The sequence below is a fragment of the Meriones unguiculatus genome, chromosome 7 (assembly GCF_030254825.1).
Source record: "Meriones unguiculatus strain TT.TT164.6M chromosome 7, Bangor_MerUng_6.1, whole genome shotgun sequence".
In the NCBI taxonomy this organism is placed as follows: domain Eukaryota; kingdom Metazoa; phylum Chordata; class Mammalia; order Rodentia; family Muridae; genus Meriones; species Meriones unguiculatus.
Genome location: NC_083355.1, coordinates 56848758 through 56875056, shown reverse-complemented (window position 1 = coordinate 56875056; position 26299 = coordinate 56848758). Strand labels below are relative to the sequence as shown.

Genomic DNA, 26299 nt, shown 5'->3' with positions numbered 1-26299 from the left:
CCTCAAAATGTGCACGTGAAAAGGTCCTGAAGACATGTCTAATATTTCTGAGCTTTTTTTTCTTATAAAGGAAAACATTTCATTGGGTCTGGCTTACAGTTTCAGAGGTTTATTCCATTATTGTCATGCCCAGAAGCATGGCAGCATGCAGGCAGACATGTTGCTGGAGGAGCTGAGAGTTCTATGTCCAGACTGGCAGGCAGCAAGAAGAGAGTTTTATGTTCCTCAACGGATAGGACTGAATGAACCAGCTGTATGCTGATTAATGTTGTTAGGAAGTGAAGACACAGTACTCTCAGATAACAATACTATTTCGTATTATTTTAGACCTCATTTTATATACAAACGTGGAATAAGTGTAACAGATCCAATCAGCTCATTAATACAGCAGACGTAACAAATAAAACGTATTTATGTCTCTGAAATTACATTCTTGAGTAATCATATAATGTGCTCCATAATGAAATTTATTTTTTCCAAGACAGGGTTTCCCTCTGTAGCCTTGGCTGTCCTGGACTCGCTTTGTAGAACAGGCTGGCCTCGAACTCACAGAGATCTGCCTGCCTCTGCTGGGATTACAGGCATGTGCCTCCTCATTCAGTTCATAGTGAAAATTTTTGTAGGTTTTTGCAGTAAAAATAAGTATTACTTTTGTCTTATGCAACCAAATGGTTATTAGCTTTTTAAATTATTATTATTTTGCTTTTTTTAGACAGGGTTTCTCTGTGTAGCCCTCTATAGCCTGGATTCCATTTGTAGACCAGGCTGGCCTCAAACTCTGACATCAGGCCATCTGCCTGAATTTGAGTGCTGAGATTATAGACATGGGCCACCACACCCAGCAGCCAAGTTATTAGCTCTATTAACTTCCTTTCTTTGCAAATTATCGTTTCCTATCTACCCACCATTCTCAAGATTCAAGATATCGCCACCTCTTCTCCCAGTAAAAAGAGAGAGATCTCGAGAGAGAGAGAGAGAGAGAGACGATCGCTCAAACTTCCCCAAACAAAATCTATCTTAGAATAATAAAGACTGAAGACAAGTTACAACAGGAGGCCAGGAGCACCGAAGCGGGACCAAAGAAGCAGGTCGCGACGAGGCCCAGGAACCAGTGAGAAAGTCCCGAAGAATCTGGGCCACTTGCCAAAAGTGCACGTCTCCGGACACGCGGAGACTGACTGGTGCTGCGAAACCAGGGGTCAAGTGACAGGCAGAGGAGGCTCGACCTTCGGGAATTCCGGAGAGACGTGGGGCCTCAGGAGCAGGACGAGGCCCGGCCTGCACCCGGCTCCACAGGCGAGCCCTGGACGGAGGCCCCCGCGCTCCCCAAAGCCAACCCGGCCGCCCGCGTCCCCGGGCGCCGCGGAGCCGGGCGGGGGCGGGGCCGGACCTTGCCCCGCCCCCAAGGAGCGCCCACCTCTGCCGCGCGTGCGTAGGGCGAGGCCGGACTCTATTTGGCCATCCGGCGTGCGGCCGCCGCGGCGTTCGCTACCCGGCGTGCAGCGCGCGAGCGGCGGCCCGACGTTCCTCCCCGCCCGTCCCTCCCCCTCCCGCCGCGGCCCCCCTTTCCCGAAGTGACTGAGTGAGCCGGGCAGATGGAGGAGGGACTGTAATGGCGGCGGCCCGCAGCTCCCTGCTCTGATCCGCGGCGGGCGCACGGCGGCGGCCCCCTCCCCGGCCCCCTCCCGGCCGGCCCCCGCCCTGCCGTCGGCGCGGGGCCCCCGGCCCGGCTCTCCCCGCGGCTGTCGGCGTCTGGCCCCGCGCCCCGGCCGGGGCCGCGCACACAATGGACGAGCTGGCCGGCGGCGGCGGCGGCCAGGGGATGGCGGCCCCTCCCCGGCCGCAGCAGGGGCCCGGGGGGAGCCTGAGTCTCCCGCCGGGGGCGAACGGAGCGCCGGGCGCCGGGGGTCCTCCGGCCGCCGAGGCGGCGGGGCCCGCGGCGGGCCCCGAGCTGTCCCGGCCGCAGCAGTACACCATCCCGGGGATCTTGCACTACATCCAGCACGAGTGGGCTCGGTTCGAGATGGAGCGGGCGCACTGGGAGGTGGAGCGGGCCGAGCTGCAGGTACCTCGCCCGGGCCGTCGCCGGGGTGGGCCGGGGGTGGGGCCCCGGGGGCGGAGGGGACCTACCTGGGCCGCCGGCTGCGGCTGGACGGTGCTCCCGCGCCCCCTCCCCCGCCGCGGCGCCGGCTCCCTCCTCACGGGCGGCGCGCTGCGGGCGTCCGCGGGGCAGCCATTTTGGCTTTTAGCATGGCGTCTGCGGGGCTCCTCCAGAGGCGCCTGCTGGGCCTCCCGGCCTGGGCCCGGCGCGTCGGGGCGCGCGTCTGGAGTGGGCCGGCCGGGCCCTGAGCGTGCTCTCCGTGGCCCCCGGGAGTGAGGAGGCGCGGGGAGGTCCTGGAGCCAGTGGCTCGCCTCCGGGCCGGCGCCCTCCGCCGTGGCGGCCTGCCCCCTCCCCCGCGCCTCGGAGCGCACTCGCCCCTTGACAGCCACGCCGCCCCGGGCTGCCGCCGCGCACAATAGCTCGCCGCCGGCCGAGTTTGCCCTCCCACCCTCAACTCTTCCACGCACCCGGGATGCCGCTGTGGTCCCCTGGATTTCCTTTAGGGCTTCATAATTCTTCACTCTTAGCTGAACTTTTCTCCTTTGGGTCGGCTTCCCTAACTAGACTTGCCTTCTCCAGTCTTGTTTTTACTGATGGAAAGCAAAACTGGACTATCTGTAATGTATCTATGAAATGTCTGCGGAAAGAATTGCTCTTTTTGTGTGGTGCACGCTAAAACGGTGCTAACTGTTGACTCGGTGTGACCCTTTGACAGACTTGAGTTATCCTAACTTTTGGGCGGTGGTAGTTTCGGCTTCATGCCTTGAATTTTTAAAATTGCTACATCTGTTCTTAAGGATTGTTTAAGCTGTAGGATAGTTGCATTTTGAAGTTCCTTTCCAGGGTATAATTTAAGCTTAGAAGGAAAAAGCGTGCGTCTAAACGTTCCATCAGTTTTTCAGACTTAAAATTTCGGGTGTAAGCTATATATATTGTTCATTATTATAACACACAACACATCTTTGAATTTAGGAAGAAGTAGTCTTAAAACGGGAGACTGACTAATGCAGAAATGGTGCCCTCAAATAAATGTGACTCTTGAGTTTGGTTTTGAACCTGTAAACTTGTTTTTTACATTGACTACTTTATTTCTGACCCGATTGTTTGAAAACAACATAAAGAATTTCATTCAAAAGTTAAAAGCAGACAGGCGCGGTGCCCCTTGCCTGTAATCCCATCATTCAGGGAGGCAGAGGCAGGTGGATCTCTGAGCCCTAAGTCCAGCCTGGTCTACGAAGTCCAGGACAGCCAAGGCTACACAGAGAAACCCTGTCTCAAAAACCAAACCAAAACAAAACAAAGTTAAAAACACACAGATCTTTAGTTCCAGTACTCAGGAAGGAGGGAGTTAGATATCCTTGAGTTCAGGTCAGCCTGGTTTACATAGAGTTCAGGACAACCAGGCTTACATAGAGTCTATCTCAACCAAACAAAAAAGTTAAAAAAAAAGTTTTGTTGCCAAAAGCATTGCAAAACAACTGATTTAACCAGTAAACTTTTTTGGTTGTGGGTTGTGGTTTTTTTTTTGGTTTTTTTTTTTGAGACAGGGTTTCTCTGTATCTCTGGCTGCCCTGGAAGGAACTCTGTATAGACCAATGCAGAGATCCACTTGCCTCCTGAGTGCTGGCATCAGAGTTGCGGTTGGTTTGTGAGGCAGGGTCTCTGTGGACTGGGCAGCCTAGAGCTATGTAGAACAGGCTGGTTTCCATCTCTTAGAGATCCACTTACCTCTTAAATTCTGGGATTAAAGGCTTACACCACCTCATCCGGCAAGCCAGTGAACTTTTACTTTACTTCACAAAGTGGGTGAAGTTAAACTTCAAAAACAACAACAAACCCTACATAATTTAGTTGATTTGGTAGCTTTAGAATTGTGCTTAAAAAATACCTTTGTGTTTAAGAGATTACAGCTTTCAAAAAGCTCAAGTTAAAATTGCCTGTTTTTTTTTTTTTTAATTTGTAGTGTCTACCTTAATATTCTTGGATTTAGAGTTCTGTGGGCACACAATGTACTTACTAGTATGCTGTGATGCCATGCTGACTTAATTTTCCATGTGGGTAATGTTCATTAAAAAAATTGCATTGGGACTTTAGCTTACTTGATAAACCACCACCAGTTCCTTATATAGTGTTTGAACCTTGTACTGTTGTTTTGATTTTCAAATCAGCAATTGAATTTGTCACTTGGACATGGTCAGTGTAAATAGCTAAGAAAGCAGCTTGTGTTCAAATTAGCAAGTTTTACATTGAAATCTGTGCTGTCAGCCTCTTTCTTCATTTCACTTTCCTCAGCAGCAACAGAAAAGGACTTTTAAGATTCTGCTGCTTGGTTTCTTCCAGATATTCTGTTATTTGGCCTCTTTGATAATCTTTGTTTACTTGCTTTGATAATCTTTGTTTCCCCCTCTTTAGCGTATCTTATTATGTTTAATTATGTGTGTGTGCATGTGCACATGAGTGCAGGTGCCTCCAGAGGTCAGAGCTGTTGGGCTCCCCTAGAGCTGGAGCTGCCGGTGTTGTGAGTCTGCCTGTTGTGGGTGCTGGGAATCAAACTCAGGTACTCTGGAAGGATTCCATTTCTCCAGCCTGCTTGTTTTAAAAAATGTTGTGTGATGGTCTCTGTTTCTCTTTTTTCCTAGCCATTTCCTTATGTTATACTGATACCTTTGCATGACTGAATTGTTTGTATGCACACACATATATATATATATGCATATATGTTTGGTTTTTTTTTCAAGACAGGGTTTCTCTGTGTAGCCTTGGCTGTACTGGACTTGCTTTGTAGACCAGGCTGGCCTCAAACTCGCAGAGGTCTGCCTGCCTCTGCCTCCTAGAGTGCTGAGATTAGAGGTGTGTGCCACTGCTCCCAGCTGCTATTAGTCTTTAATTAAGACTGCTTCTGAAGTACGAACTTAAACTTTTATATGTTTAATGTATGTGTAGTCATGTATGTGTTGTATTTAAGCTGTAAATTTAAAATTATTTGTTAACCTTTTAAAAAACAAGACAACTGAAACCATTTATGTGTAGTTCTGAGCGCACTAATCAATCCATCTCCCCACCCCCCACCATTTTGGACAGTATCTTGTAATGTTGTCCAGGCTAGACTTTAACTCCTGGGTTTAAGTGATTCCCAGGCTCAGCCTCCCAGATAGCAGGGACTGAAGTGTGAACACACATTTTTTGCTGTGCTGGAGATTGAATCCTGAGCCTGTGTGTGCTGTGTAGTGTGTCTGTAGTTTGTGATCTCCCACAGCACACAGTTTGTCCTGGGGACCCAACTCGGTTGTCAGGTTGGCAAGCTTCTTCAGCCCTTAGCCACCTTGCTAGCTCTAGAGTTGTTTTATTCTCTTGTATTTACCTGTTAAGCTTGGTCCATAGTCATGTTTCTTAGGAACATGGTAGAATGAACATTGTGCCCCTCTTTTCCCCCAGGAACTTCAGATGTCCACATGCTGTGGCTTTATACGCTGTTTGGGTTGGAGTGCATCTTAGTTCCCAGAACCAGGCAGGCAAATGCAGGTGGACCTGTCTTGAGTTCCAGGCCAACCAGAGCTATATACAGACTGTCTCAAATAACAGACTCTTCTTTGGCATCCCCTCTATCATTTCTTTCCTCTCATCTGCATCATCACTTCTGCTTGTTTTTGTGACAGTCTTGTTATGTATCCCTGGGTGGTGAGCTCAACTGTTTAGCCCAGGGTAACCTCAATTAATGGCGATCTTCATGAATAACCTTTTTCAGTAAAAGGAATAGTATAGGGCACCACCAAGCCCAATCCACTTTTTGTAATACTTTATTTTATTTGTTTCTCAATCTGAGGTTCTAAATTGTCTTGTTCATTATATTTTTTACTGTAAAGTTTTGTTACATTTTGACTATTTTGTGTGCTTGTGCATGGGCATAGCATGTGTTTGGAGGTTAGAGGGCCATGTGGATCCAGGGATTGAGCTGGGTCAGCAGGCCTAGCAGCAGGTAGATGTCCTTACCCTCTGAGCCATCTCCAGGGCCATAAGTCCAATTTATTTACTATGTGTTATTCCAGGGCCACAGGTTTGTGACGTTGTGAGGTTGGTGGAATTGGCTGCTTTTTAAATTTCTGACTTTGAAATAATGGGCTCACCAGAGTTTAAGTAATGTGCTCAAATATGTACCTGGAGACAGCAGAAAGCAGAACTGGGATTTAGACCTGGGGCCATTCATTAGCTTCCAGACTTATTTGTAAATTTTCTGACTAACTTTTCTATATCAACCAGTTACTGATTTAGCTGATTTTGTGTCCCTATTCTCTTGTAAACCACACTACACCTGTACCATAAATGAATGTTATTCTACTCTTTAGTCAATGAGTCTTTTCCAGAGTCTATTTAGTCTCTTGAATGTCACTGTTTTCTTTTTTTTTTTTCAAAGTTATTTATTCAGTAAATGTGTGCTACTTTAGGCAACTTGCTAGGTATACAATTGTGTATGAAATGAAGACTTTACCCTTAGGGAGCTTGTTTTGAAGAGACTAAAAAGCTTTAAGTGCAAATTAAAGGAGACTGAGAAAATAAATGAAATTGAAACTTGTATGAGTTTTCAGTTACTATTTAATATTTATTGAGTACTTCCAGTACAGTCTTGTGATTCCCCCACAAACTCTGTATATTAAATTCTTCAATATATCCATAACCCTATTTATTTATTTATTTGTTTGTTTATTTATTTAAAATTAGGTCTCATGTATCCTAGGTTGGCCTCTCTTCTTTAGGTAGCTAAGGATGACCTTGAATTTACCCTCCTCCTTCCACCTCCCCAGTGCTGGAATTAAAGGTGCAAACAGGATTGTACCATATCATGAGTCCAACCTAAGGCCCCAAGGCTTAGGCAAGAATTCTACCTGAGCTGTGTGCTCCACTGTTCATTTAATTCTTGCAGAAATCTTGCCTCTTTAAATCTTAAGTTTAAAAAATACTGAATTGTATTAAGAACATTGCATCTGGGAGAAGCAACATTAGTAGACATTCCTGAAGCTGGAAAGAGGCTATTGACAATAGGAAAACTAGACTAAGATGATTAAAAGGGCCATCTAAAACAGGCTCATCCTAAAATAAATTTTATCTCACTGATTTTTAATTTGAGTGGCTTATAGTCCTTTTGCATATACAGTGATATGGATCTCTTGGCTTAAAAAGCAAGAGGGTAAGGAGATTTTGCCTGGATAGGCTGTGGAGTCTGACCACTAACCTATGGAAATAATCTGATTTACTCTGTGTTTCATTATAATAGTACTGCACTCTTTGTTCATAGGGCTCTTCTTGCCTGAATTCTCTATTGTAATCTCATACATTTTCTTCTATCTGCTGCCTGTCTTTTAAGTTTATCCTTTATATTGAAAATACAATTAGATTGTTATATCTTTGCTTTTGTGTTTTATTGTGGAAGGTTTTAAATAAGTACTTAAAAATAGTTTTGTGATTTTTCACAAATGCTTGTTATTCATCTTGAATAACCCCTTAAGATCAGTCTCTTTCTGTCTGAGACATGGTCTCTTGTATTCCAGGCTGGCTTGTCTCACTGTATAGAGAAGGGTCGTCTTGAATTTCTGATAATATTGGGATAATAGGAGTGTAACACTATGCCTGGTTATTATGTGGTTCTGGGGATGGAACCTAGGGCTTTGTGCATGCCGGATAAGCACTCTGCCAACTGAGCTATGTAACCTTTTACCTGATGAGTCTTGTTTTAATTTTCTCTATCCATTTGCCCTCATCTCGTGTTATTTTGATGCAGGTCTTAGAACCATGTAATTTCACCCATGGCATTTTAGTATAAAGCCTGTGTTGACTCAAGCCTATAATCCTAACACTTGGGAGGCTGAGATAATTTGTTAATTTGAGACCAGCCTAGTAAGCCAGTGCGTTCTAGGCTAACCTGGGCAACAGAGGGAGGGCTTGTTACAAACAAAATAAGGCCAGCAGTATATATATTTAAAGATAGATAAGGGCTATTAAACACAGTTGCAATATGACTACTATATTGTTGAGATAGAATATCAATTCCTTGATTTTTTTTTAATCAAATCTATATTTGTTGTTTAGATTTCCAATTTAGTTATCTTGGTGTTCCTTTGAATCAGTATCCACATTGTGTCTGGGACATCTCTATCTCTTGGTCATCTTTGTTCAAGAAATTAGACAAGTGTCAGGGAGATGGCTCAGCTGGTAAAGCACTCTGTGCCAGGACTGATGATGGCCTGAGTTAACTCTCTGGGCTCACCCAAGAGGCGAGGACAGGCTGCTGTAACTTGTTCTCTGACCGTGTGTGGGAGAGTATGTATGTGTTTGAATACAGACTCACACACACAGTGGGGTAGGAAACATTGAAGCATATGAACCTGTGGGGCCCATTCAAACCTCCACAAGTGTGGTAGAACTTTTTGATGGGTTTAAGTGAAATTTATTGTATTTAATTCCTTAGATAAAAAAATTACATGTGAATGAATGAATGCTTTCTCTAGGTTAGAATCACTAATTTACACACCAATTCTGTCACAGGTAAGCTGTCATCTCTATTTTAGAGAGAAAGAAACAGAAGGTGAAACATTTGCTCAAGATTAATTAGTAGACAGTAATACCCGGAGCCGCTGAGTTGTTCTTGATTAGTAAATACCTCATATTCACTGGAACCACCCAAGCAGCAAAGAATTGTAAACAGGGATTGATGGTCAGGTCTAAGAGACAAAAGGGCAGGTGGGTAGTAACATCTTGGGCCATCTTAAAACAGATTTTGTAAAAATGTTTTCTTTGTTTGTTTTTGACTTTTCGGGACAAAGTTTCTTTGTTTATCCCTGGCTATCTTGAACTTACTGTGTCTACCAGGCTGGCCTGGAACTTTGGAGATCTGCCTGCCTCCTAAGTGATAGGCTTAAAAGTGTGCATCACTGCTGCCCAGCTGTGGTGAAGGAATTTGAACTCTGTAAATGATGCCACACATGGATGCTTTATTTGGGAAGTGGAAGCAGGAGGATCAGAAGCTCAAGATCATCCTCAGTTCTTTAGCACGTTGGAGGCTAGAGCAACATGAGACCTGCTTCCAGTAACAACAAAGTAAAAACAAACACAAACAGAAATTTTGAACTTTTGAATAGGTGATGTGTTGTTCAAAATTAAGTCTGTTAGAAGTGAGGGGCAGACTCAGAGCTTCAGCTGCTTCCTCTGCCGCTTGAACTCTTCTAGACTTTAGGCCAAGCCTGAGCTCCTGGCTTTGACACTGAAAGAATTTCAAGACTAGAAATATATAGTATAGTAAAGAGATGCAGATTTTATCAGGTAGTGTAATAGAGGCTTAAGTGTGACCATTAAGAGAAAGGTGCTCAGAAGAAAGACACACCCAAGACTTCCAAGCCTAGGTGCAGGCTCTGCTCAAGGGAGATTTAGCAATTAAGAGTCTTAGCATTAGACATACATACCATTTTGCTGGCTTTCAAGTTACATCTCAAAAAATTCTAGGAAACCTTTTCCCACCTTTTCCCCTTGTTTGGTAGATGAGATACACTGAGGTAGCTCTGGAGGTGCCAGCAGAAGCCACTGGCTACTCAAGGGCTTGAAGTGCTTGTCTCTGTAAATGACATACTTTGTTGAGATTCCTAAAACATTTCAGGTTTACGGCTGGAAAAGGAGAAAAGCTGTACCTGGTAATTGTGCTAGAATTTTCTTTTGTTATTAAGATGCTTCTGTTGGATTTTCAGGGTCAAGGGCTACTTTCCCTACTCATGTCTGTCCCCAAGATTTCCCCTGCCTTTCTACCCTCCTTCATCAGCCTGGTCTTTTTTTTTTTTTTAATCTTTTTGAAATTTATTTACTTCTATGTGCATTGGTGTTTTGCCCAAATGTATGTCTATGTAAGAGTGTCACATCTTGGAGTTATAAACAAGTTGTGAGCTGCTGTGACTGCCATGTGGGTGCTGGGATTTGAACCAAGTCTTCTGTAAGAGCAGTCAGTGCTCTTAACCACAGTCTTGGACTCTGAGCTCCACCTTGGTAGCTTCTTCTCTTGGTAGGATGCCTGTCTCTGTCTGTGTTTCTGTTTGTGGGTGCATAATAAGTAAATGTGAATATATTTTCTTTTGTTACAGTAGGTAGGAAGGCTATGTCATGTTTTTTTATTCTGTTTAATACCTGTTGTGAAGATTGTTCCTAACCTACTAATGGAGTATAGAATAGTCCTTCGCTTTTTTCTTACAGCTGTGGTGTGGTATTTCACTATTGATTTAACTAGGCCACTATTGCTAGACAGTTGTTTAATTTTCACAAAATGCATTTAGCTTTGTTTTTGAAAGTATGAGTAACTAGCCTTGGTGTTTCAGAATAAACTCCATTGTATTGCCCTTTTCTTATGATTATTAGCAGTTGTAAAAAACTTAAAATTTAGGCCTAGAGGTGTAGGTTAGGAGTAGATAGAGCACTTACCTCATACAGATGAGACTTTGAGTCAGTATGATAGACAGATAAAGACGAAGTGTATCTCATCATGGCTAGAAAATCCAACTAGCCTAGCTCTAAGTTTATTTAATCTTTTTAGATTTGAAAACTTTTTATATTGTATATTTTATTGTGGTTTGCATTTAAATTTGATCTAAAATAGGGGTCATAGATGCCTTCTCTTTGATATGGCATCCATGTTTTGGTTCCATTAAATTGTAAATGGTGGGACTGGAGAGATGGCTCACCTGTTGAGTGCTTACTGCTCGTGCGGGGCACCTGTGTTTGGTCCCCAGCGCCCATAATCTGGTGGTCATAACCACCTGTAACTCTACTTCTAGGGGATCCCAGGCCCTCTTCTGGCCATTAGTAAAATGGCCAAATAGTAAAACTTTTATAGTGGCCTAGATTTTGGTTTTATTTAATTCTTGCATTAGGGTTTCACTAGGCTGGCCTGGTATTTGTTGTGCACTCTGGGTTGGTGTTGAACTTCCATAAAATTTTGCCTTAGAGGGCTTGCAAAGTGCTGGGGTTACAGTTGAGTGCCACCATATCTGCGTTTCTTACAGGACTTTTTTCCCAGGACTATTAAAACTGAACTGGACATACATAAGCTTACATATTTAAAAAGGGGCCAAGAGTAGAGTCTTAGTCACTATTCAATTCTGTGAAGAGACACCATGACCGTGGCAACTCTTAAGAAAGAAACTGTTTAATTGGGGGCTTGTTTATGGTTTCAGTTACTCTGTTACCATCATGGTGGGGAACTTGGCTTCATACACAGAAAAGTAGCCTAGAGCTACATCCTGATCTGGGGAGGGGGGGAGCGCGGGGGAGGCAGGACCAGAGGAGACAGACACAGGCAGACACCACCAGGCCTGGTGTAGACTGTTGAGACTCCAAAGCCCGTTCCCAGTGGTCCATGTCCTTCAACACCACACTCCCTAACAAGGCCGCATCTAGTTCTTCCAAACAGTTTACTAGCTGGGGCTAGGCAAGCAAATACGAGTTCATGGGCCATTCTCATTCAAACAAGTGGGAACCGGGAACCAAGATTCTGGAACACCTGTATTTGTGTCTTGGTAGTTTGTACATATTGTTGCCTTTTGTTATTCCTTTCTGACAGGTCATAACATTTGTAGTTTTAAGTTTTCTCCAGTGGATTGGTTATAAACTCCTTGAAAGGATGGCTGTTTTATTTCTTTTATATCCTGTGAGAGGAAGGACCTGGCACATTATATGGGTGTTTGCTACATAATTGTTGAATGAGTAAAGGTTGCTAAGAGCATTAAGCTGTAATGTTAGTGGTGTTTACTAGGAAGGGCCACAGGATGGAGATAAGGTATCAGTAGTAGTTTGGGATGACACCAATCTTCCATGTAAAATTACGTATGTCTGAGAAATGGAGTGTCAGAGAAATCTCAACTACAATTGAATGAATCTCTTTAGGCTTAACACAAGAGCTTACTTTTCTCCCTTCAAAATGAGTAACTTTTTTGAAGTGCTTAATGAGGAGCAGGTGGGTACTTAACTGAAAATGTTCCATGTTATGTGCTATAAATCAAGTGTGTTAAAAAACAAACATGGAAAAAGAGCGGGGGCTGTATGTAGCTTAGGGGTAAAGCCCTAGCCTAGCATTTGTGAGAGCATAGATCCTCTTGTTAGTACTGCCACTCTATGCAAGAAAAAGTACATTCAGGAAAATAGCATTTGCAATTTTGTAGCTGGGTAGAGCTGAGTTAGTAAAGTACTTGTCTATGATTTCAAAGCCCTGGACTCAGTCTTCTCTGCCTCATAAATTGAGTGTGATGCCACCTAGGCCTGTAATTTTAGCACTAGAAAAATGGAGACAGGAGACTCAGCTACATAGTGAGTTTTACGATAGGCTGGAATACATGAGACCATATCTCAAAAAAGATTAAAGGAAAAGAAAACAATCCTTTTGGGTGATGAGGTTGTTGGTGACCCACATTCCTTTTCCTTACTCACTAAAAATGACTGAGTAAACAGCGAAATAGATGTTTGTTTTTATCACCATTAATCTCCAGTTTTTCTTTCCTTTCCTTACCTTTTTTCTTTTCTTTCTTTTTTTTTTTTTTTTTTAAGCTGGGGAGGGATTGTTTTAGACAGGGTTTCCTCTGTGTAGCTCTGGCAGTTCAGGAACTCACTCTTAGACTAGGCTGGCCTCAAACTCAGAGACCAAACCCTGCCTGTGCTGGGTTTACTGGAATTAAAGGCGTGTGCTGTCATCACCACCAGCATCAGATGATTTCTTTCTTTTTTCTATTTCTTCCTTTTGTGGGAGGAAGTTTTTTTTTTTTTTTTTTAAGAACTATTTATTATTTATACCAGATTTCCTTATCAGGTTGCTGGGAGTAGAATTCAGGACCTTCGGAAGAACAGTCAGTGCTCTTAACCTCTGAGCCATCTCTCCAGCCCCCAGGAGGAAGTTCTAAGAAGCTAGGGTCTTGTTATACATAGCTGACCTTGAATTCAGCCTGAACCTCCCAAGTATTGAGAAAAATGGAAGTGTGCCACTTCCCTGGTTCTTTCTGTCTTAAGTGACAGTTTCCTTATGTAACTTCGTATGGCCTTTTATAGTCTTTTTACTTTAACCTCCTTAGTTCCGGGGTTGCAGGCATAGATTACCTCATTAGTCTTGTTTATATAGTCATTGTTGAAAAAACATTTTGTCATGAAACAATAAGGAAAGCAAACTGTCCGTGTGTGTGTTGTAGTGCTGCAGGTTAAATTGAGGATTTTCAAGTATGCTAGACAAGTAAATGATCTGCATCTCTAGCCCACTTTCTTTTTAGTATTCTTTTTGGGATTTTGTTTGTTTTTATTTTTTTTCAAGACAGGCTTTCTCTGTAGCACTGCTGGATCTGTAGACTAGCCTGGCCTCGAACTCGGGGATCTGTCTGCTTCTGCCTTCTGGAGTGCCGGGATGGTCTCACCCTGTAGCCCTGGCTCACCTGTAACTACTATGTAGACCAGACTGGCTTCAAACTGCCTGCCTCTGCCTCAGAGCACTGGGATTAAAAGTATGCCACTATGTCTGACTTGTTAGTATTCTTTGTATTTGTTTAAGGAAAGCTTTATTAATTTTTTAATTTATTCATATTATTTATTTTATGTGTGTTTTGCTGCATCTATGCCTGTGTACCACATGTGTGTTTGGTACCTGAGGAGTCTAGAAGAGGTTTCTTGGATCTCCTGGAATTTGAGTTACAGTTGTGAGCTGTCATGGGTGCTAGAAAGTTCCTGTGCTCTTAACCATCAGGTCATCTCTGTAGCCCATCTTCTTTTGTCTCTCTGTTTTTGAGACACGGTTTCTCTGTGTAGCCCTGGCTGTCCTGGAACTCTCTCTGTAGATCAGGCTGGCCTTGAGATCAGATCCACCAGTGTTACAGCATGGTTTGGTGCTTTGTACTCAGATGTTAATTGATTGCCCCTCACCCCAGATTCATACTGTTCCATGAGCAAACCCGAGTGTAACCAAAGTGATGATTGTAACCTTGCCTCCAAATCATCCGTGATTGGCTAAATAAATGCCTCCAATGGAGCAGGGTAGAAGTGAGGTAGGCAGAGCCAAGGTTGTTGGGCTTGGAAGACAATATCACAGAGGGGGAGAGGAGATTGGAGAAGAGGAAGAAAGAAAGCAGTGTGCCATGGGTTAATGTGGAGAGAAGCACATGGCTAGGAGGAGCTTGCCCTGGGGATCTGTGTGAGTGGAGAGAAGCAGCCCAGATGGAAAGCATGTGCAAGTATTTATGGGATTATGGATGGGAAGTAGCCAACATAGAAGTGATTAGAGCATGATATGGTATGTGGGCCTGGGAGATAAAAGGTGGTTAAGGGGTTAGTTTCTGCCCAGCTCCAGAGTTTAAGGCCTATTAAAAATCTAACAGGTAGGCTAGAGAGATGGCTCAGTGGTTTAGAGCATTGAGTGTTCTTCCAGAGGACCCGGGACCAATTCTCAATACCCACATGGCAGCTCACAATTGTCTGTACCTCCAGTTCCAGGGAACCGGACATACTCACACAGACATATATGCAAACAAAACAACAACATTAAAAAAAAAATCTTAACAGGTACCTGTGTCTTTTATTGATATGATAGCAGTTAAATAAAAAACTGTCTTAATCTGGATTAATAGTAAACATTAATAACCAGTTTTCTACAACACACCTGCCTCTGACTCCTGATTGCTGGGATTAAAGGTGTGAGTTACCACTGCTCATCTCGTCTCTCTCTCATTAATTTTTATGTCATATGCATTGGTGTTTTGCCTGCATGTATATCTTTGTGAGGGTGTTGGAGCCTCTGGAGTTACAGACACTTGTAAGCTGCCATGTGGGTGCTGGAAATTGAACCAAGGTCCTAGAAGAACCGCCAGTGCTCTTAACCACTGAGCCATCTGTTCAGCCCCCTTCCCCGTCTTCCCTTTATTGAACTAGAGTCTTTTCTATGTAGCCCAGACTAGCCTGGAAATCTCTATGTAGTTCAAGCTGCGTTTGAATTTAGTATGTAGCCTAGATAGCTTTGAGCTCATGGTAGCCCTCTTGCGTTAGGTTTCCAGGTGCTGGGATTGCAGGTGTGAATAACCATGATGACATGCATATATAATTTTCTTTGTGGTTGTCCTAGAGATTACATCCATACTTTAATTTGTAGCAATCCAGCTTCAATTAATACCAGCTTAATTAAAATAGAATATAAAATGTTCCTATAAAGCTTTATTTCCTTCTTTGTGCTATTCTTGTACAATTTATGTGTTCTGTGTATGCCCGACCAATGCAGATTTTTAGTTACTGATAAATGAACTTGTTTCCTAAATCACAGCATTAGTTCAACTCTCTTTTCACTTTATTGAAATGGAGTTTTCACTAAATTGTCTAGACTGACCTTGAGTTTATTTAATAAATAACCTGTTTATTTAATAAATAACCTGTTTGGCCTCAGATTAACCATCATCTCTTCCCACCTCCCAAGTATTCAGATTATTGGTATACCAGTAAACTCATCTTCATTTCCTATTTACCAGTGTTGGATATAGGGAGTCTTTAATTTTCCCCCTTCCTTTTTTTTTTTTTTTTTTTTTTCAAGACAGGGTTACTCTGTGTAGCTGTGGCTGTCCTGGAATTCATTTTGTAGAAAAGTCTGTCCTTGAACTCACAGAATTTTGCCTGCCCCCCCGAGTCCCTAGGGTTGGGATTAAAGGTGTACACTACTACCACCTGGCCAGTTTTTCTTTTATTATTATGTGTGTGCACAGTATATGTGTGTATTGGGTGCAGCCCAGATCAGAGCCCAGCTTTATGGAATCTGTTTTCTTATTCCATGGTGATGTGAGTTCTGGGGATTGAAGTCTGGTCCCCTTTCTTCGTGCAGCCATCTCTCCAGTCCTAGGCAGTCTTTTTCATATTAAGCCAGGGCTTGAATCTTCTCTGGGTAAGTAGAAAGTCTTTTTCTTTCAGCTCTTTGAATTTATCATAGCACTTCCTTCATCCTTTCCAGTGGAAATTAAACTGTGATGAGTCACTTTTCTTTGGATGTTTTCATGATTTTCTCTTTTCTGTTGACTTTTGACAGTTGGACTATGGTGTGACATGATGTTAATCTCTGAATCTATTCTATTTGTAATTCATTGAGCAGTTGTTTTTCACCATATTTAGGAAAATTGCTGGCTTCTTCAAATAATTATTCTGCTATAGCAGGTGCTGTTCTTGGCCCCGCCAGCAGTATAAATAATGGCCCAGTCTTCTACATAGTTTAAAGCATAGGCCTTTTGCTAAGGCAGTCTCTCAGCTCTTTATAATAAACTAATAGCAGTAAGACAACACCAGAACATCTTTTAAATTACACCTAGACTTAGAGAGCTGTCTGACTTTCAAGCATCTGAGTAGTTGTGGAAGGATGAGCATTCACAAATATAAGGCTGGTGATGGGACATAGAAATGACCATACCAAGTTCCTGCTATGCTAGCACGTGTCTACCTATAGCAGTCAACAACTGAAAATACAAGACACACCTTCACACAGTGTGAAGGAAAGTCACTCCAACATTCGGCCATATCTTTTCTTTATTCTCATTATTTATATATTGCCTTATCTAATAGTGTGTCACAGATTTCTTTGGCTTAATGTTTTCTTCACTCAAGTACAACATTTCAAATTGTCTCCTCTCTTCCTTTTTTATTTTTTCAGGTTGCACTGGAGCTCACTGTGTAGCTGGTAGCCTTGGACTTCTGATGCTCTTGCTTCTACATCCACTGCTGACATTCTAGGCATGCACCGCCACACCCAGTTTATGCAGTAGGGGCCAAGCTAGGGCTCTGTGTACATGCCAGGTTAGCATTCTACTAATGGACCAGTCTCGGTGTCACAAGTCTACAATTCTTCTTTTAAAGTAAAAGTTTACGTGTGTGTGTGTGTGTGTGTGTGTGTCTGCGTGTGTACATTATGTGTGAATGCAATAACATGCATGTGGAAGGCAGAGGACAACTTGTGGAACTTGGTTCTCTGCTTTAACCATGTGTGTTCCAGAGATTGAAATCATCATCCTTTGTGATGACATCCCTCCAGATGCTCTAGAATTGCAGTTCTAGAATTTTTTTTTTTAATTGGTCAGTTAAAAAAATATTAAAGTCAACCTCATGTCCTGGTTGGTTTTTATGTTAACCTGGTCCAAGGTTGACGGAGAAGATAAGATTGATTGGCTTGTAGGCAAGCCTAGAGGGCACTTTCTTTGTTAATGGCTGCTGTGATAGGGCCAGCCCATTATGGGATCCCTGGGGAGGTGTTTAAGAAAGCCAGCCAAGCAAGCCAGTAAGCAGGCTTACTTTTCCATGGCCTCTGCTTCAGTTTCTGCCTCCAGCTTCCTGCCTTGAATTCCTGCCCTGACTTCCATCATGGATGATGGGCTATACACTATAACCTGAAATAAACCCTTTTCTCCCAAGTTTCTTTTGGTCATGATGCTTTATCATAACAATAGAAATGTCATTGAGATACCTGCTAAGATCAATGTTTGAACCTTCTTGGAGAGTGTGCTTAGTTATTTTGCTTTCTCCTTTGCTTAATGATACTTGGTTCATGTTATACTTTTAGCTTCATATTTAGTAATTTTTTGTTTGTTTCATTTGTGTTGCTGGAGATTGAACCTATAGCAAACACTCTCTACTATATGCTTAGTTCCACATTTGGGGGGGTTCGTTTAAATAATATTTTAATAACATCAACTCTGGAAGTCAAGTTTATTTCCTTTCTTGTGATTATTTACCTGTTTTCTAAACTACTTTTCTATTTTTGTTGTTGTATGTGGTTACTGGCTTCTTTGTATAATTGGTTTAGTGTGGTTAAGGTGGTAAAAGAATAAAGGAACTAGTAAGTTAGTAAAAGTTTCTAATCTTGCATCCCTGAAATTATGTGTTTTCTAGTTCTTTACCAAGTCCTTTTCCAAATTAATTAATCAACTAATTAATGTATGTACAATGTGTGTGGGGGGGGGTTTAAAGAAAAGGCAGAGAGACAAAAGACAGTCTATGGGAATCGGTTCTTTCTTTCCATCATAGGGTTCCAGGGACCAAACTCTGGCGGCAGGCTTGGTAGTACTCCCTACGCCATCTTTCTAGCCCTATAGTTAGCATATCTTAAAGACATCCAATTCAGCCTTCACATTTAACAACTGAAGAAGCTAAGAACAAAGCTAATAGGTATTTATAAAGCTAGTCAGTGACAAGGAGGAATTCAAATATATGTCTAGACGTCCAGACTAGTGTCCTTGGATTAGTATCAGTGTCTTCACTTGGTTTTCTAGAATTGCTAAGAAAAGATTATTAGATTTCTAAAACTGAGCAATTTTTAAAATTGGCTTTTGGAATCATCTTGTTCCTAGGAACAGAGTTAAACAGTATGTAGATACTTTAGTAACAACAAGTAGTTTCTAGAGGGATAGAATTTTGGACAGATGGATCTGATTTATTTTTAACTTTCTAGGAAGATGATTTCACAGTTAACTTTGGAAACTTCTAATGATTATGAGTTACCGGGTAATGGAAACTCTTCACCATTTGCTGGCAGAATCAATATAAGCAAGAAGATTGAGTGTGTTGTAGAATTATGTCAACATTTCAGTGGTGGATTGTCTGAACTGCAGGTCACCTGTGTCATTACAGTTGTTTGCATCAATTTACATTTGTACTTAATGTTCATGTGAAGTAATAGTACTTCGATTGTTGAAGACTCATATTAAGGATAATAGTAAAGGTTTTTTTTAGGTAAATGTTAAGTGAAGTTGAAATTATTTCTAACATGGAATAATTTATGATAAAAGACAGAAAAATTACATGTTTTGTCATGAGTTATATTCCAACATTAGAAGAATCATCTTATGGTTTGTTTTTGCTTTCTGAGACAGGATCTGTCCGTGAAGCCCAGTTTGGCCTTGCACTCCTGATTCTCTTACATCTCCAGGAATATGTATGCCCTTGTAACCTGTTAAAACTTACCACCATTCTAATATGCAGTTCAGTGGGATTAAGTATTTCATCCTGTTACACAACCAGTCTCCAGAATGTTTCTTTGTTTCCTCCAGCTCCTGCCATTTCTCATTTTACTTCTGATTCTGAATTCTTTTAGTGTGCACAGATTTGCACAATCTGACCACTCTAGATACATCTTACAAGTGGGATGACACAATATTTTTCTTCCGCTTTTCCCCCCACTTACACTGTCTTCAAGGTTTAACCTTACATTGCATGTCATATGCCAAATTTTCCTTTTATTTACTGATTTCTCTTGTTCGTTTGTGTGTGTGTCTGTGCGTTTGTGCCTGTCTGTGTGTTCCAGACAGATTCTCATGAAACTGACTATATAGCTGAACATGGCCTTAAACTTTTGATCCTTTTTCCTTTTAAGCACCAGCATCACAGACCTGTGCTGCCGTACTGGCCCATAATTTCATTTTAACATGGAATAATATTCTATTGTAATTATATGACTTTTTGCTTGTTTGTTAATTTGTTGCTAGAAATTTGGATTGTTTCTACTTCTTAGCTTTTTCTTTGTTTGTTTTTTCAAGACAGGGTTTCTCTGTGTAGCCTTGGCTGTTCTGGACTCGCTTTGTAGACCAGGCTAGCCCCAAACTCACAGTGATGCACCTGCCTCTGCCTCTCCCAGTGCTGGGATCAAGCATGCCCAGCTTGCTTCTCAGCTTTTCAGAACACTGCTGTGAACTTGTGCACATGTCTGAGAGTGGTTTTCAGTTGGGATTAAGCAAGAGGTCGGTTGTTGGATTACATTGTAGTTGTATTTTACAGAAGGAGCTAGAGAGATGACTATTTTAAGAAGGGATCCCCAGATCACTATGGCAGGAGAGAGTTGTTCTTTGATTGACGGACTTAACAGCACTTACACGGTGGCTCATAACTGTCCATAACTCTAGTTCCAGGTCCTCCTGGGCCACTAAGCATACCTGTACACAGACACATTGGAGCAAACCACTCATACAAGTAAAAATAAAATACACAATTCTATACAAATTTAAAAAGAAAAATAATGAGTGGTTTAGGAAGCTTAAGAGCACTTGCTGCTCTTACAGAGAACCCAAATTCCTTTCTCAGTACCCACAGTAGGTGTATCCACTTGTAACTCCAGCTCTAAGAGATATGACACACTCTTTGGGCTTCCACGGACACCCACACTCAGATGCGCATGCCTCCACACGTAGAATTTGGTTGTTTTTCAAATCTTAGCCAGAGGTGGTGTTGCATGCCCTTATTCCCAGCACTGAGAAGGCAGAGGTAGGTGGAGCTCTGACTTTGAGGCCAACCTGGTCTACAGAGCAAGTCCCAGAAGGTCTGGGACTATACAGAGAAACAGTGCCTCAAAACCAAAACCAAACAAACAAACAAACAAAACTTAAAAAAAAATGGTAAGATTTTGTTTAATTTACTGATTTTTAAGCCAGCTGAGTATAATAACATGTTTAACTCTGTATCATTAAGAGTTCCTTAGAAATGATAGTTCATTTAATAATATTAAGACCAGTGTTTATATTTTCAACTATTACTTAATGAGATTTCCCGTAGCTAAGACTTTAAAGATACAATGTACAGAAGGCCAATACCATTCTCTACCCTTACTGATTGCAACCTAGTCATAAACATAGTAAGTAGATTTGCACACGTTAACAAATATTATACTAAAGGAATTTCACACAGGACTAGCTAGTTTATACGTGTAGGTTTGAAAATCTATTCTCAGAGAAAAGCACTGCTAAGTTTTCATGTGAAGAGTATGTCAAGTGGTAGAATTTCGTGTAGAGTAGAAAAGGCTGTGCTGCATTTACTAGATTTAGTGAAATGCAAGAATGGCAAATGGCTAGAAGTTTATTTTATTCAGGAAGTGAAGAGAAAAAAAAGTATATAATCCAGTTTTCTTAGGAAGGAGAGGCAAAAGGCCTCCTTGGCCTCCAGGCCAACCTTGGCAATTTTGGGTATATATACCTCATTGGTAGAGTATTTTCCCACCATGTGTAAGGCCCAAGAGTTCAAACCCTTATCCTGACAAAAAAGAAGTGTTGGTAAAGGTGTGGAAATTGGGACATTTGTGCACCATTGGTAGAACTGTAAATTTGTGATGTGACAGTTCCTTAAAAGTAGACTTATGGTTTCTTTAATTTATTTTATGTATATTGGTGTTTGTTTTGCATGTGTGACTGTGCACCCTGTGTGCAGTGCCTAGAGGCCAGAAACAGGAATTGAATCCTCTGGGGTTATAGTTATAGAAGAAGGTTGGGAGCCACCGTGTGTGTGCTAGGAATGGAACTCTGATCCTCTGGAAGAGCAGCCCAGTAAAGTCAGTGAGCCATCTCTCCAGCTAAACCACCTCTTTATTTTAAAGCTGGATTTACATGCCTTTCCTTTTCTAGGTACAGTTACAAGTGGGATTGCCCATGCTCTGTCAATTGTAGGCAGATTGATTATACTGTCTCTTACTTTTTAAACACTATATCCTGTGATCTTATTTGTAAGTTGAAGGACCTCTTATCAACTCTGGATACCCTTTTATGAGTCCTAACACCTGCATGCACAATGTTTATCTAGAGCTCTTACACTCAGGTTTGCTGTATTTCTCATTATTTCTTGGTTCATTGGCCCAGAAAAAAAGTTTGTGCAGGAGTCCCTCATACCTATATTTTCCTCTTTTCTTCCATTTCTGTTCTTCCTTCTTTCTTCCTTCCCTTTCCAGTTCCGCATTATCCTCCCCTGTTCTTCTTTTTCCTCTTCTCTTTCCTCATGTGCCTCAAACTGGTGTCCAACTTGCTGTATAGTTGAAACTGGCCCTACTTTGCTCCTCCTGCCTCTGCCTTCAGGTTCTGAGATTATGGTGTGCATTACCATTCCTGGCTCCAAATCCACTCATCTATTATAATGGTACATATACTCCTATGTTTTCTGAATATTGGTATTATACCAATATACCAGAATAATTTGCCCAAGGTCAATTCTAAATGTTAGTACTGGAATATGAATTGGAATCTACCATCTGTTTGTAAATCATGGTGGCATCTGTCTGTCTGAACTTTGAGGCAGGGTTTTTCTGTGTAGCTCTGGCTGTCCTGAAACTCTCTAGGTAGACCAGGCTGGCCCTTGAACCCCCTGCCTCTTGAGGACCTCCCCTCCCCACCAAGCGCTGTGATTAAGGGGTTGCACCACCACTTTGAGCTAAATCTTGTTTTCTTGTCTCTTGTACTTCAATTCCGTTGCTTCCTCCTCCCTCTGATCCACACTCTGAAGAGCAGCCCAGTAGAGCCAGTGAGCCATCTCTCCAGCTAAACTACCTCTTTATTTTAAAGCTGGATTTTCTGAAATCCCTGGACTGCCATGAGGAAGGTTGCTTTTAATGCCAGGTCTAGATCTTTCTCTTGGTATGCATGCTGTTGTATTAAAGATGAGGATATTCTTTCAAATTGAGGGTGATCAGAGTCTGGCTTGTGGGTATTGTGTATTGCAGAGTGCCAGGCTGGGTCTGGAGGAGAGACTTTATGATGCTGTTCTGTAACTTGAACTGGAACAGACTGCTTTCTGTGATTTAGACTCCCAAGCTTATGACTCTGAGTTAGACTCCACTTTTTGTTTTTCCAGACAGGGTTTCTCTGTGTATCGCTGGCCTGCCTTGAACTCACAGATCAGTTGTCAAGAGAACAGTGTACTCCATAAATGTTTAGGATTTCTAAGCAGTTTTAATTAGTTACTGGTTAGTGATTTGAATAGCCAGGGCTGTTCTGGACTCACTTTGTAAACTAGGCTGGCCTCCCACTTAAAGAGATCCACCTGCCTCTGCCTCCTTGAGTGCTGAGATTAAAAACATGTGCTGGCTTTGAGGTTTTATAAATATTGCTGGTGCTGTCCCTACTTTCAGATCAAAATGTAAGCTCATAATTATTCCTGCACCATCCGTAAGCCCAAATTAAACGCATTGTTTTATAAGTTGCCTTGGTCACTATGTCTTATAGTAACTAAGACAGTGACTTTATTAAGTTTAAATTCTTGTAATTTTTTGTGAGAAGGAATAAAATTTTATTTATTTATTTATTTATTGCCATTCTTGTGGGAAGAGGTTATGGAATTTTAGAGGCTTAAAGCCTAGGGTATCTGTAGTTGTGATGGTTGTGTATCAAGTGAGAGACATTGTTTTTCAGGGTTTGTTTTGTAGCTCTGGTTAGCCTTTATGTAGACAAGAACTAAAATTTCTGATACTCCTGTCTCACCCTTCCTATCGTTGTGATTACAGAGGTACATCATCATGGCCCATTTCTTTATTTACTTACGGTTCAGTATAGAGGTTGTGCTCAGGTATTTTAATCCCCTTGGGAATTTCTAAATTAGGTTACATGGGTAAATATTGATTGGATTTTATATACTGTAGCACAAAATTTAAGTAGAAATAGCTGGCTTCTAAAATCTATAGTTCTTTCACATATAGTTCAGATTCACATATTTTAAATATATTCTTAATTTTGGTTGTTAGTGTTCTGAATTAGTATACAATGGAGTAGTAAAGTGTCTGAAATTACAAACATACTTACTTGGGCCAAATGAAATCTCTTTTAATTATATAAACAACTTTGCCTTATTTTAAAGTAAAATATCAAAGATAAAATAAATAATTCTAGGCTAAGATTAAGAAATTGAGCTGGAGGTCTGGAGAGACAGCTCAGTGGTTAAGAGCACTGGCTCCTTTTCCAGAGGACTCAGGTTCAATTACTAGGGGATCTCACACCCTCTTCTGATTACCTTTGGCTTGGCATCCATACACATAAAAAATGCATAAAACTAAAAAACAACTTATAAAAATGAATTGTATATGTAATAGTATTCCCTATTTTACAGTTGAGCAAACTAGTGCTCAACAGGAAGAAGGTAAGATTATCTGAGGATATACCTCCATTGATATAGAGTGCTGGCTTGCTCAGCATACATGAGTGGAAGCCCTGTGCTACTACACAGATACAATAAGAAGTTCAAGGTCATCCTTAGCTATGCATTGGGTTTGAGGTCAGCTTGGGCTCTTGATCCTGTCTTAAAAACAACAAAAATGGGAACTGAAGGGGTGGCTAAATTGTTAAGAGCACTTAACTGCTTTTCAGAGGACCCCAAATCAGTTTTTATTATTCATTTTGAGCAATTCAAAATCACCTGTAGCTGGTGTTGCAGGAGATCCAGTGCCGCCTTCTGACATCTGCACCACACATGTGTCTGCACACAGCTACATATACACATAGCATCGTATCTTTGAAACCTATTTTCATGTATGCCAAGTATTTGTTTTGTATAATACTGTATCAGTGAACAAAAGATAGAAAATTCATACTTTATTTGAACTTACATTCTAGTTGCATTCATCTAATTTAAGGAATAGTGAAATGAGGATTTGATTCCAATATTTTGGTCTGAAATTGGGCTGGCAAGTATTTATTCTGTTTGCTAATTCAGGTCGTTTTGCACACTGACTTGGAGCGTGTTAATATTAAGAGTTGAAATTCCGGGGCTTGCTGCCATGGCTGATGACATGGGTTGTATACCTGCAACCCACATGGTGGAAGGGGAGAACCAAGTCCCACAAGTGTCCTTCTGACCTTCATGTGTATGCAGTGGCGTACATGGTCCCTGTCCCCTTGTGCACACAAAACAAATCTTAAAACAATTCTAATTCAGGAATGAAGTTAATGTTGGCTCTTAGATGCAAGTGTAATTCATCCTGTCATGAAATTGCCAACTCTTAATCTTTCCAGCTGATTTTCTTTCCTTGCTATTCATAGATACTTTATAGTTCCATAAGCAAAAGAGTGTTCTCTAAACTCAGGGTGTCTAGATTCAGATCTTAGTGTTCCCACTGTTTCTTTTGTGAAAAGCAAGAGAATTTCTTAACAGTGTAACTTCCCTGAACTCTTCTGTAAAGAAAGTTGGGAAAAATAATACCAACTAATAGGTTTATTTATAAGACATAAATGAGACTTATTCATACATGTTTAACAAATATAGGTGGTTATTACTTTATTATCTATTCTAAAATTTAAAAAAATTAAAATTTACAAGATTTTTGTTAAGCCTGAAGGGGCAAGCCTTACTTGAAGTGACAAAGCTGTTGATAATCATTTACTTGTAATAAATATACACTTTTTAAAGAAGCATGCATGCGTCTATATTAATGCCACAGTTTGCATTAAAACAAGATGTTACATAATACTGTATGTGAAATATGCCCTATAATTTTTAGAACACATCAAGTTTTAAGGTCTTAGTGGAAGGATGTAACCATTAATAGTGAAAGTCATATTACGTTAGCTGAATGCCGTTTTCTCACACTCAGAGTATCAAGATTTTTAACAATTTAGGTATCTGGTTTGGTCAGTTGCTACTTTAAATGTTGATTTTTCTTTTTGTTTGTTTGTTAGTTTGTTTTTGAGATAAGGTTTCTCTGTGTAGCTGTGGCTGTCCTGGAACTCACTTTGTACACCAGACTGGCCTCTGCCTCCCAAGTGCTGGGATTACAGCTGTGTATCAGCAAGTGTTTTTTGAAGTTTGAGAAGAATAATGAATCCAATCTATTATTTTGATTTTAGAATTAGTATTTGTAATCTTGTTTCTATTATAAAATTTGAAGTTAATCTCTCCTTTTTGTGTATTATTGTTTATTGGTGACAGACCTTTTTTATACCCTGGGTTGGCCTTGAACTCAGCATGCTTCCATCTTGGTTTCTTTCTCTTTTTCTTTCTTTTTTCTTTTTTTAATATTCTTTTTCTTTTTAAATTTATCAGTGTCAAAGTGTCCAAGCTCTTGGAATTGGGGTTACAGACAGTTGTGAGCTGCCATGTGGATGGTGGGAGTTGAAACCAGCTCCTTTGGAAGAGCATACAGTGCTCTTAATCACTGAGCCATCTTTCCAGCCCCCATCTTAGTTTCTTGAGAGAAGAGATTATACCATTCCCAGACAGAATGAATTTATTTTTACTCTCTTATCTTGTTCCAGACCAGCCAAGGCTATAATTGTGAGACCCTACTTCCGAAAGAGAAAGGAAATCCATTATTCAGTTATAGTCAAGTTAGGATTTTAGAGGCTGATGGTACTTTGATTTATTTTATTTTTAATACTGTGCTGACAGATGTATGTGTACAGAGTGCAGGTTTCCAGAGGCCAGAAGAATTTGGCTCTCCTAGGGCCT

The 26299-nt window shown here is 41.3% G+C and overlaps 2 protein-coding genes across 11 annotated transcripts in view; one reads left to right on the top strand and one right to left on the bottom strand.

The window, feature by feature from the left end:
• Ap4s1 (adaptor related protein complex 4 subunit sigma 1) overlaps positions 1-2707 on the bottom strand; it is a 43799-nt gene extending 41092 nt beyond the window's left edge. The window contains exon 1 of one of the 7 annotated variants that reach the window (XM_060387464.1): positions 2569-2707. The gene's annotated coding sequence lies outside the window, so the exon portion shown is untranslated. Of the gene's footprint in view, positions 1-1144; positions 1381-2130; positions 2466-2568 lie in introns of those variants that run through there. The other 6 variants (XM_060387462.1, XM_060387466.1, XM_060387467.1 and 3 more) reach the window with 6 other exon arrangements.
• Positions 1570-26299, top strand: part of Strn3 (striatin 3) — an 83741-nt gene continuing 59011 nt past the window's right edge. For all 4 annotated transcript variants that reach the window (XM_021654184.2, XM_021654183.2, XM_060387461.1 and 1 more), the window contains exon 1: positions 1570-2065. In XM_021654184.2, the coding sequence (XP_021509859.1) occupies positions 1787-2065 (279 nt within the window). In that variant the 5' untranslated portion in view covers positions 1570-1786. The remainder of the gene's footprint in view (positions 2066-26299) is intronic.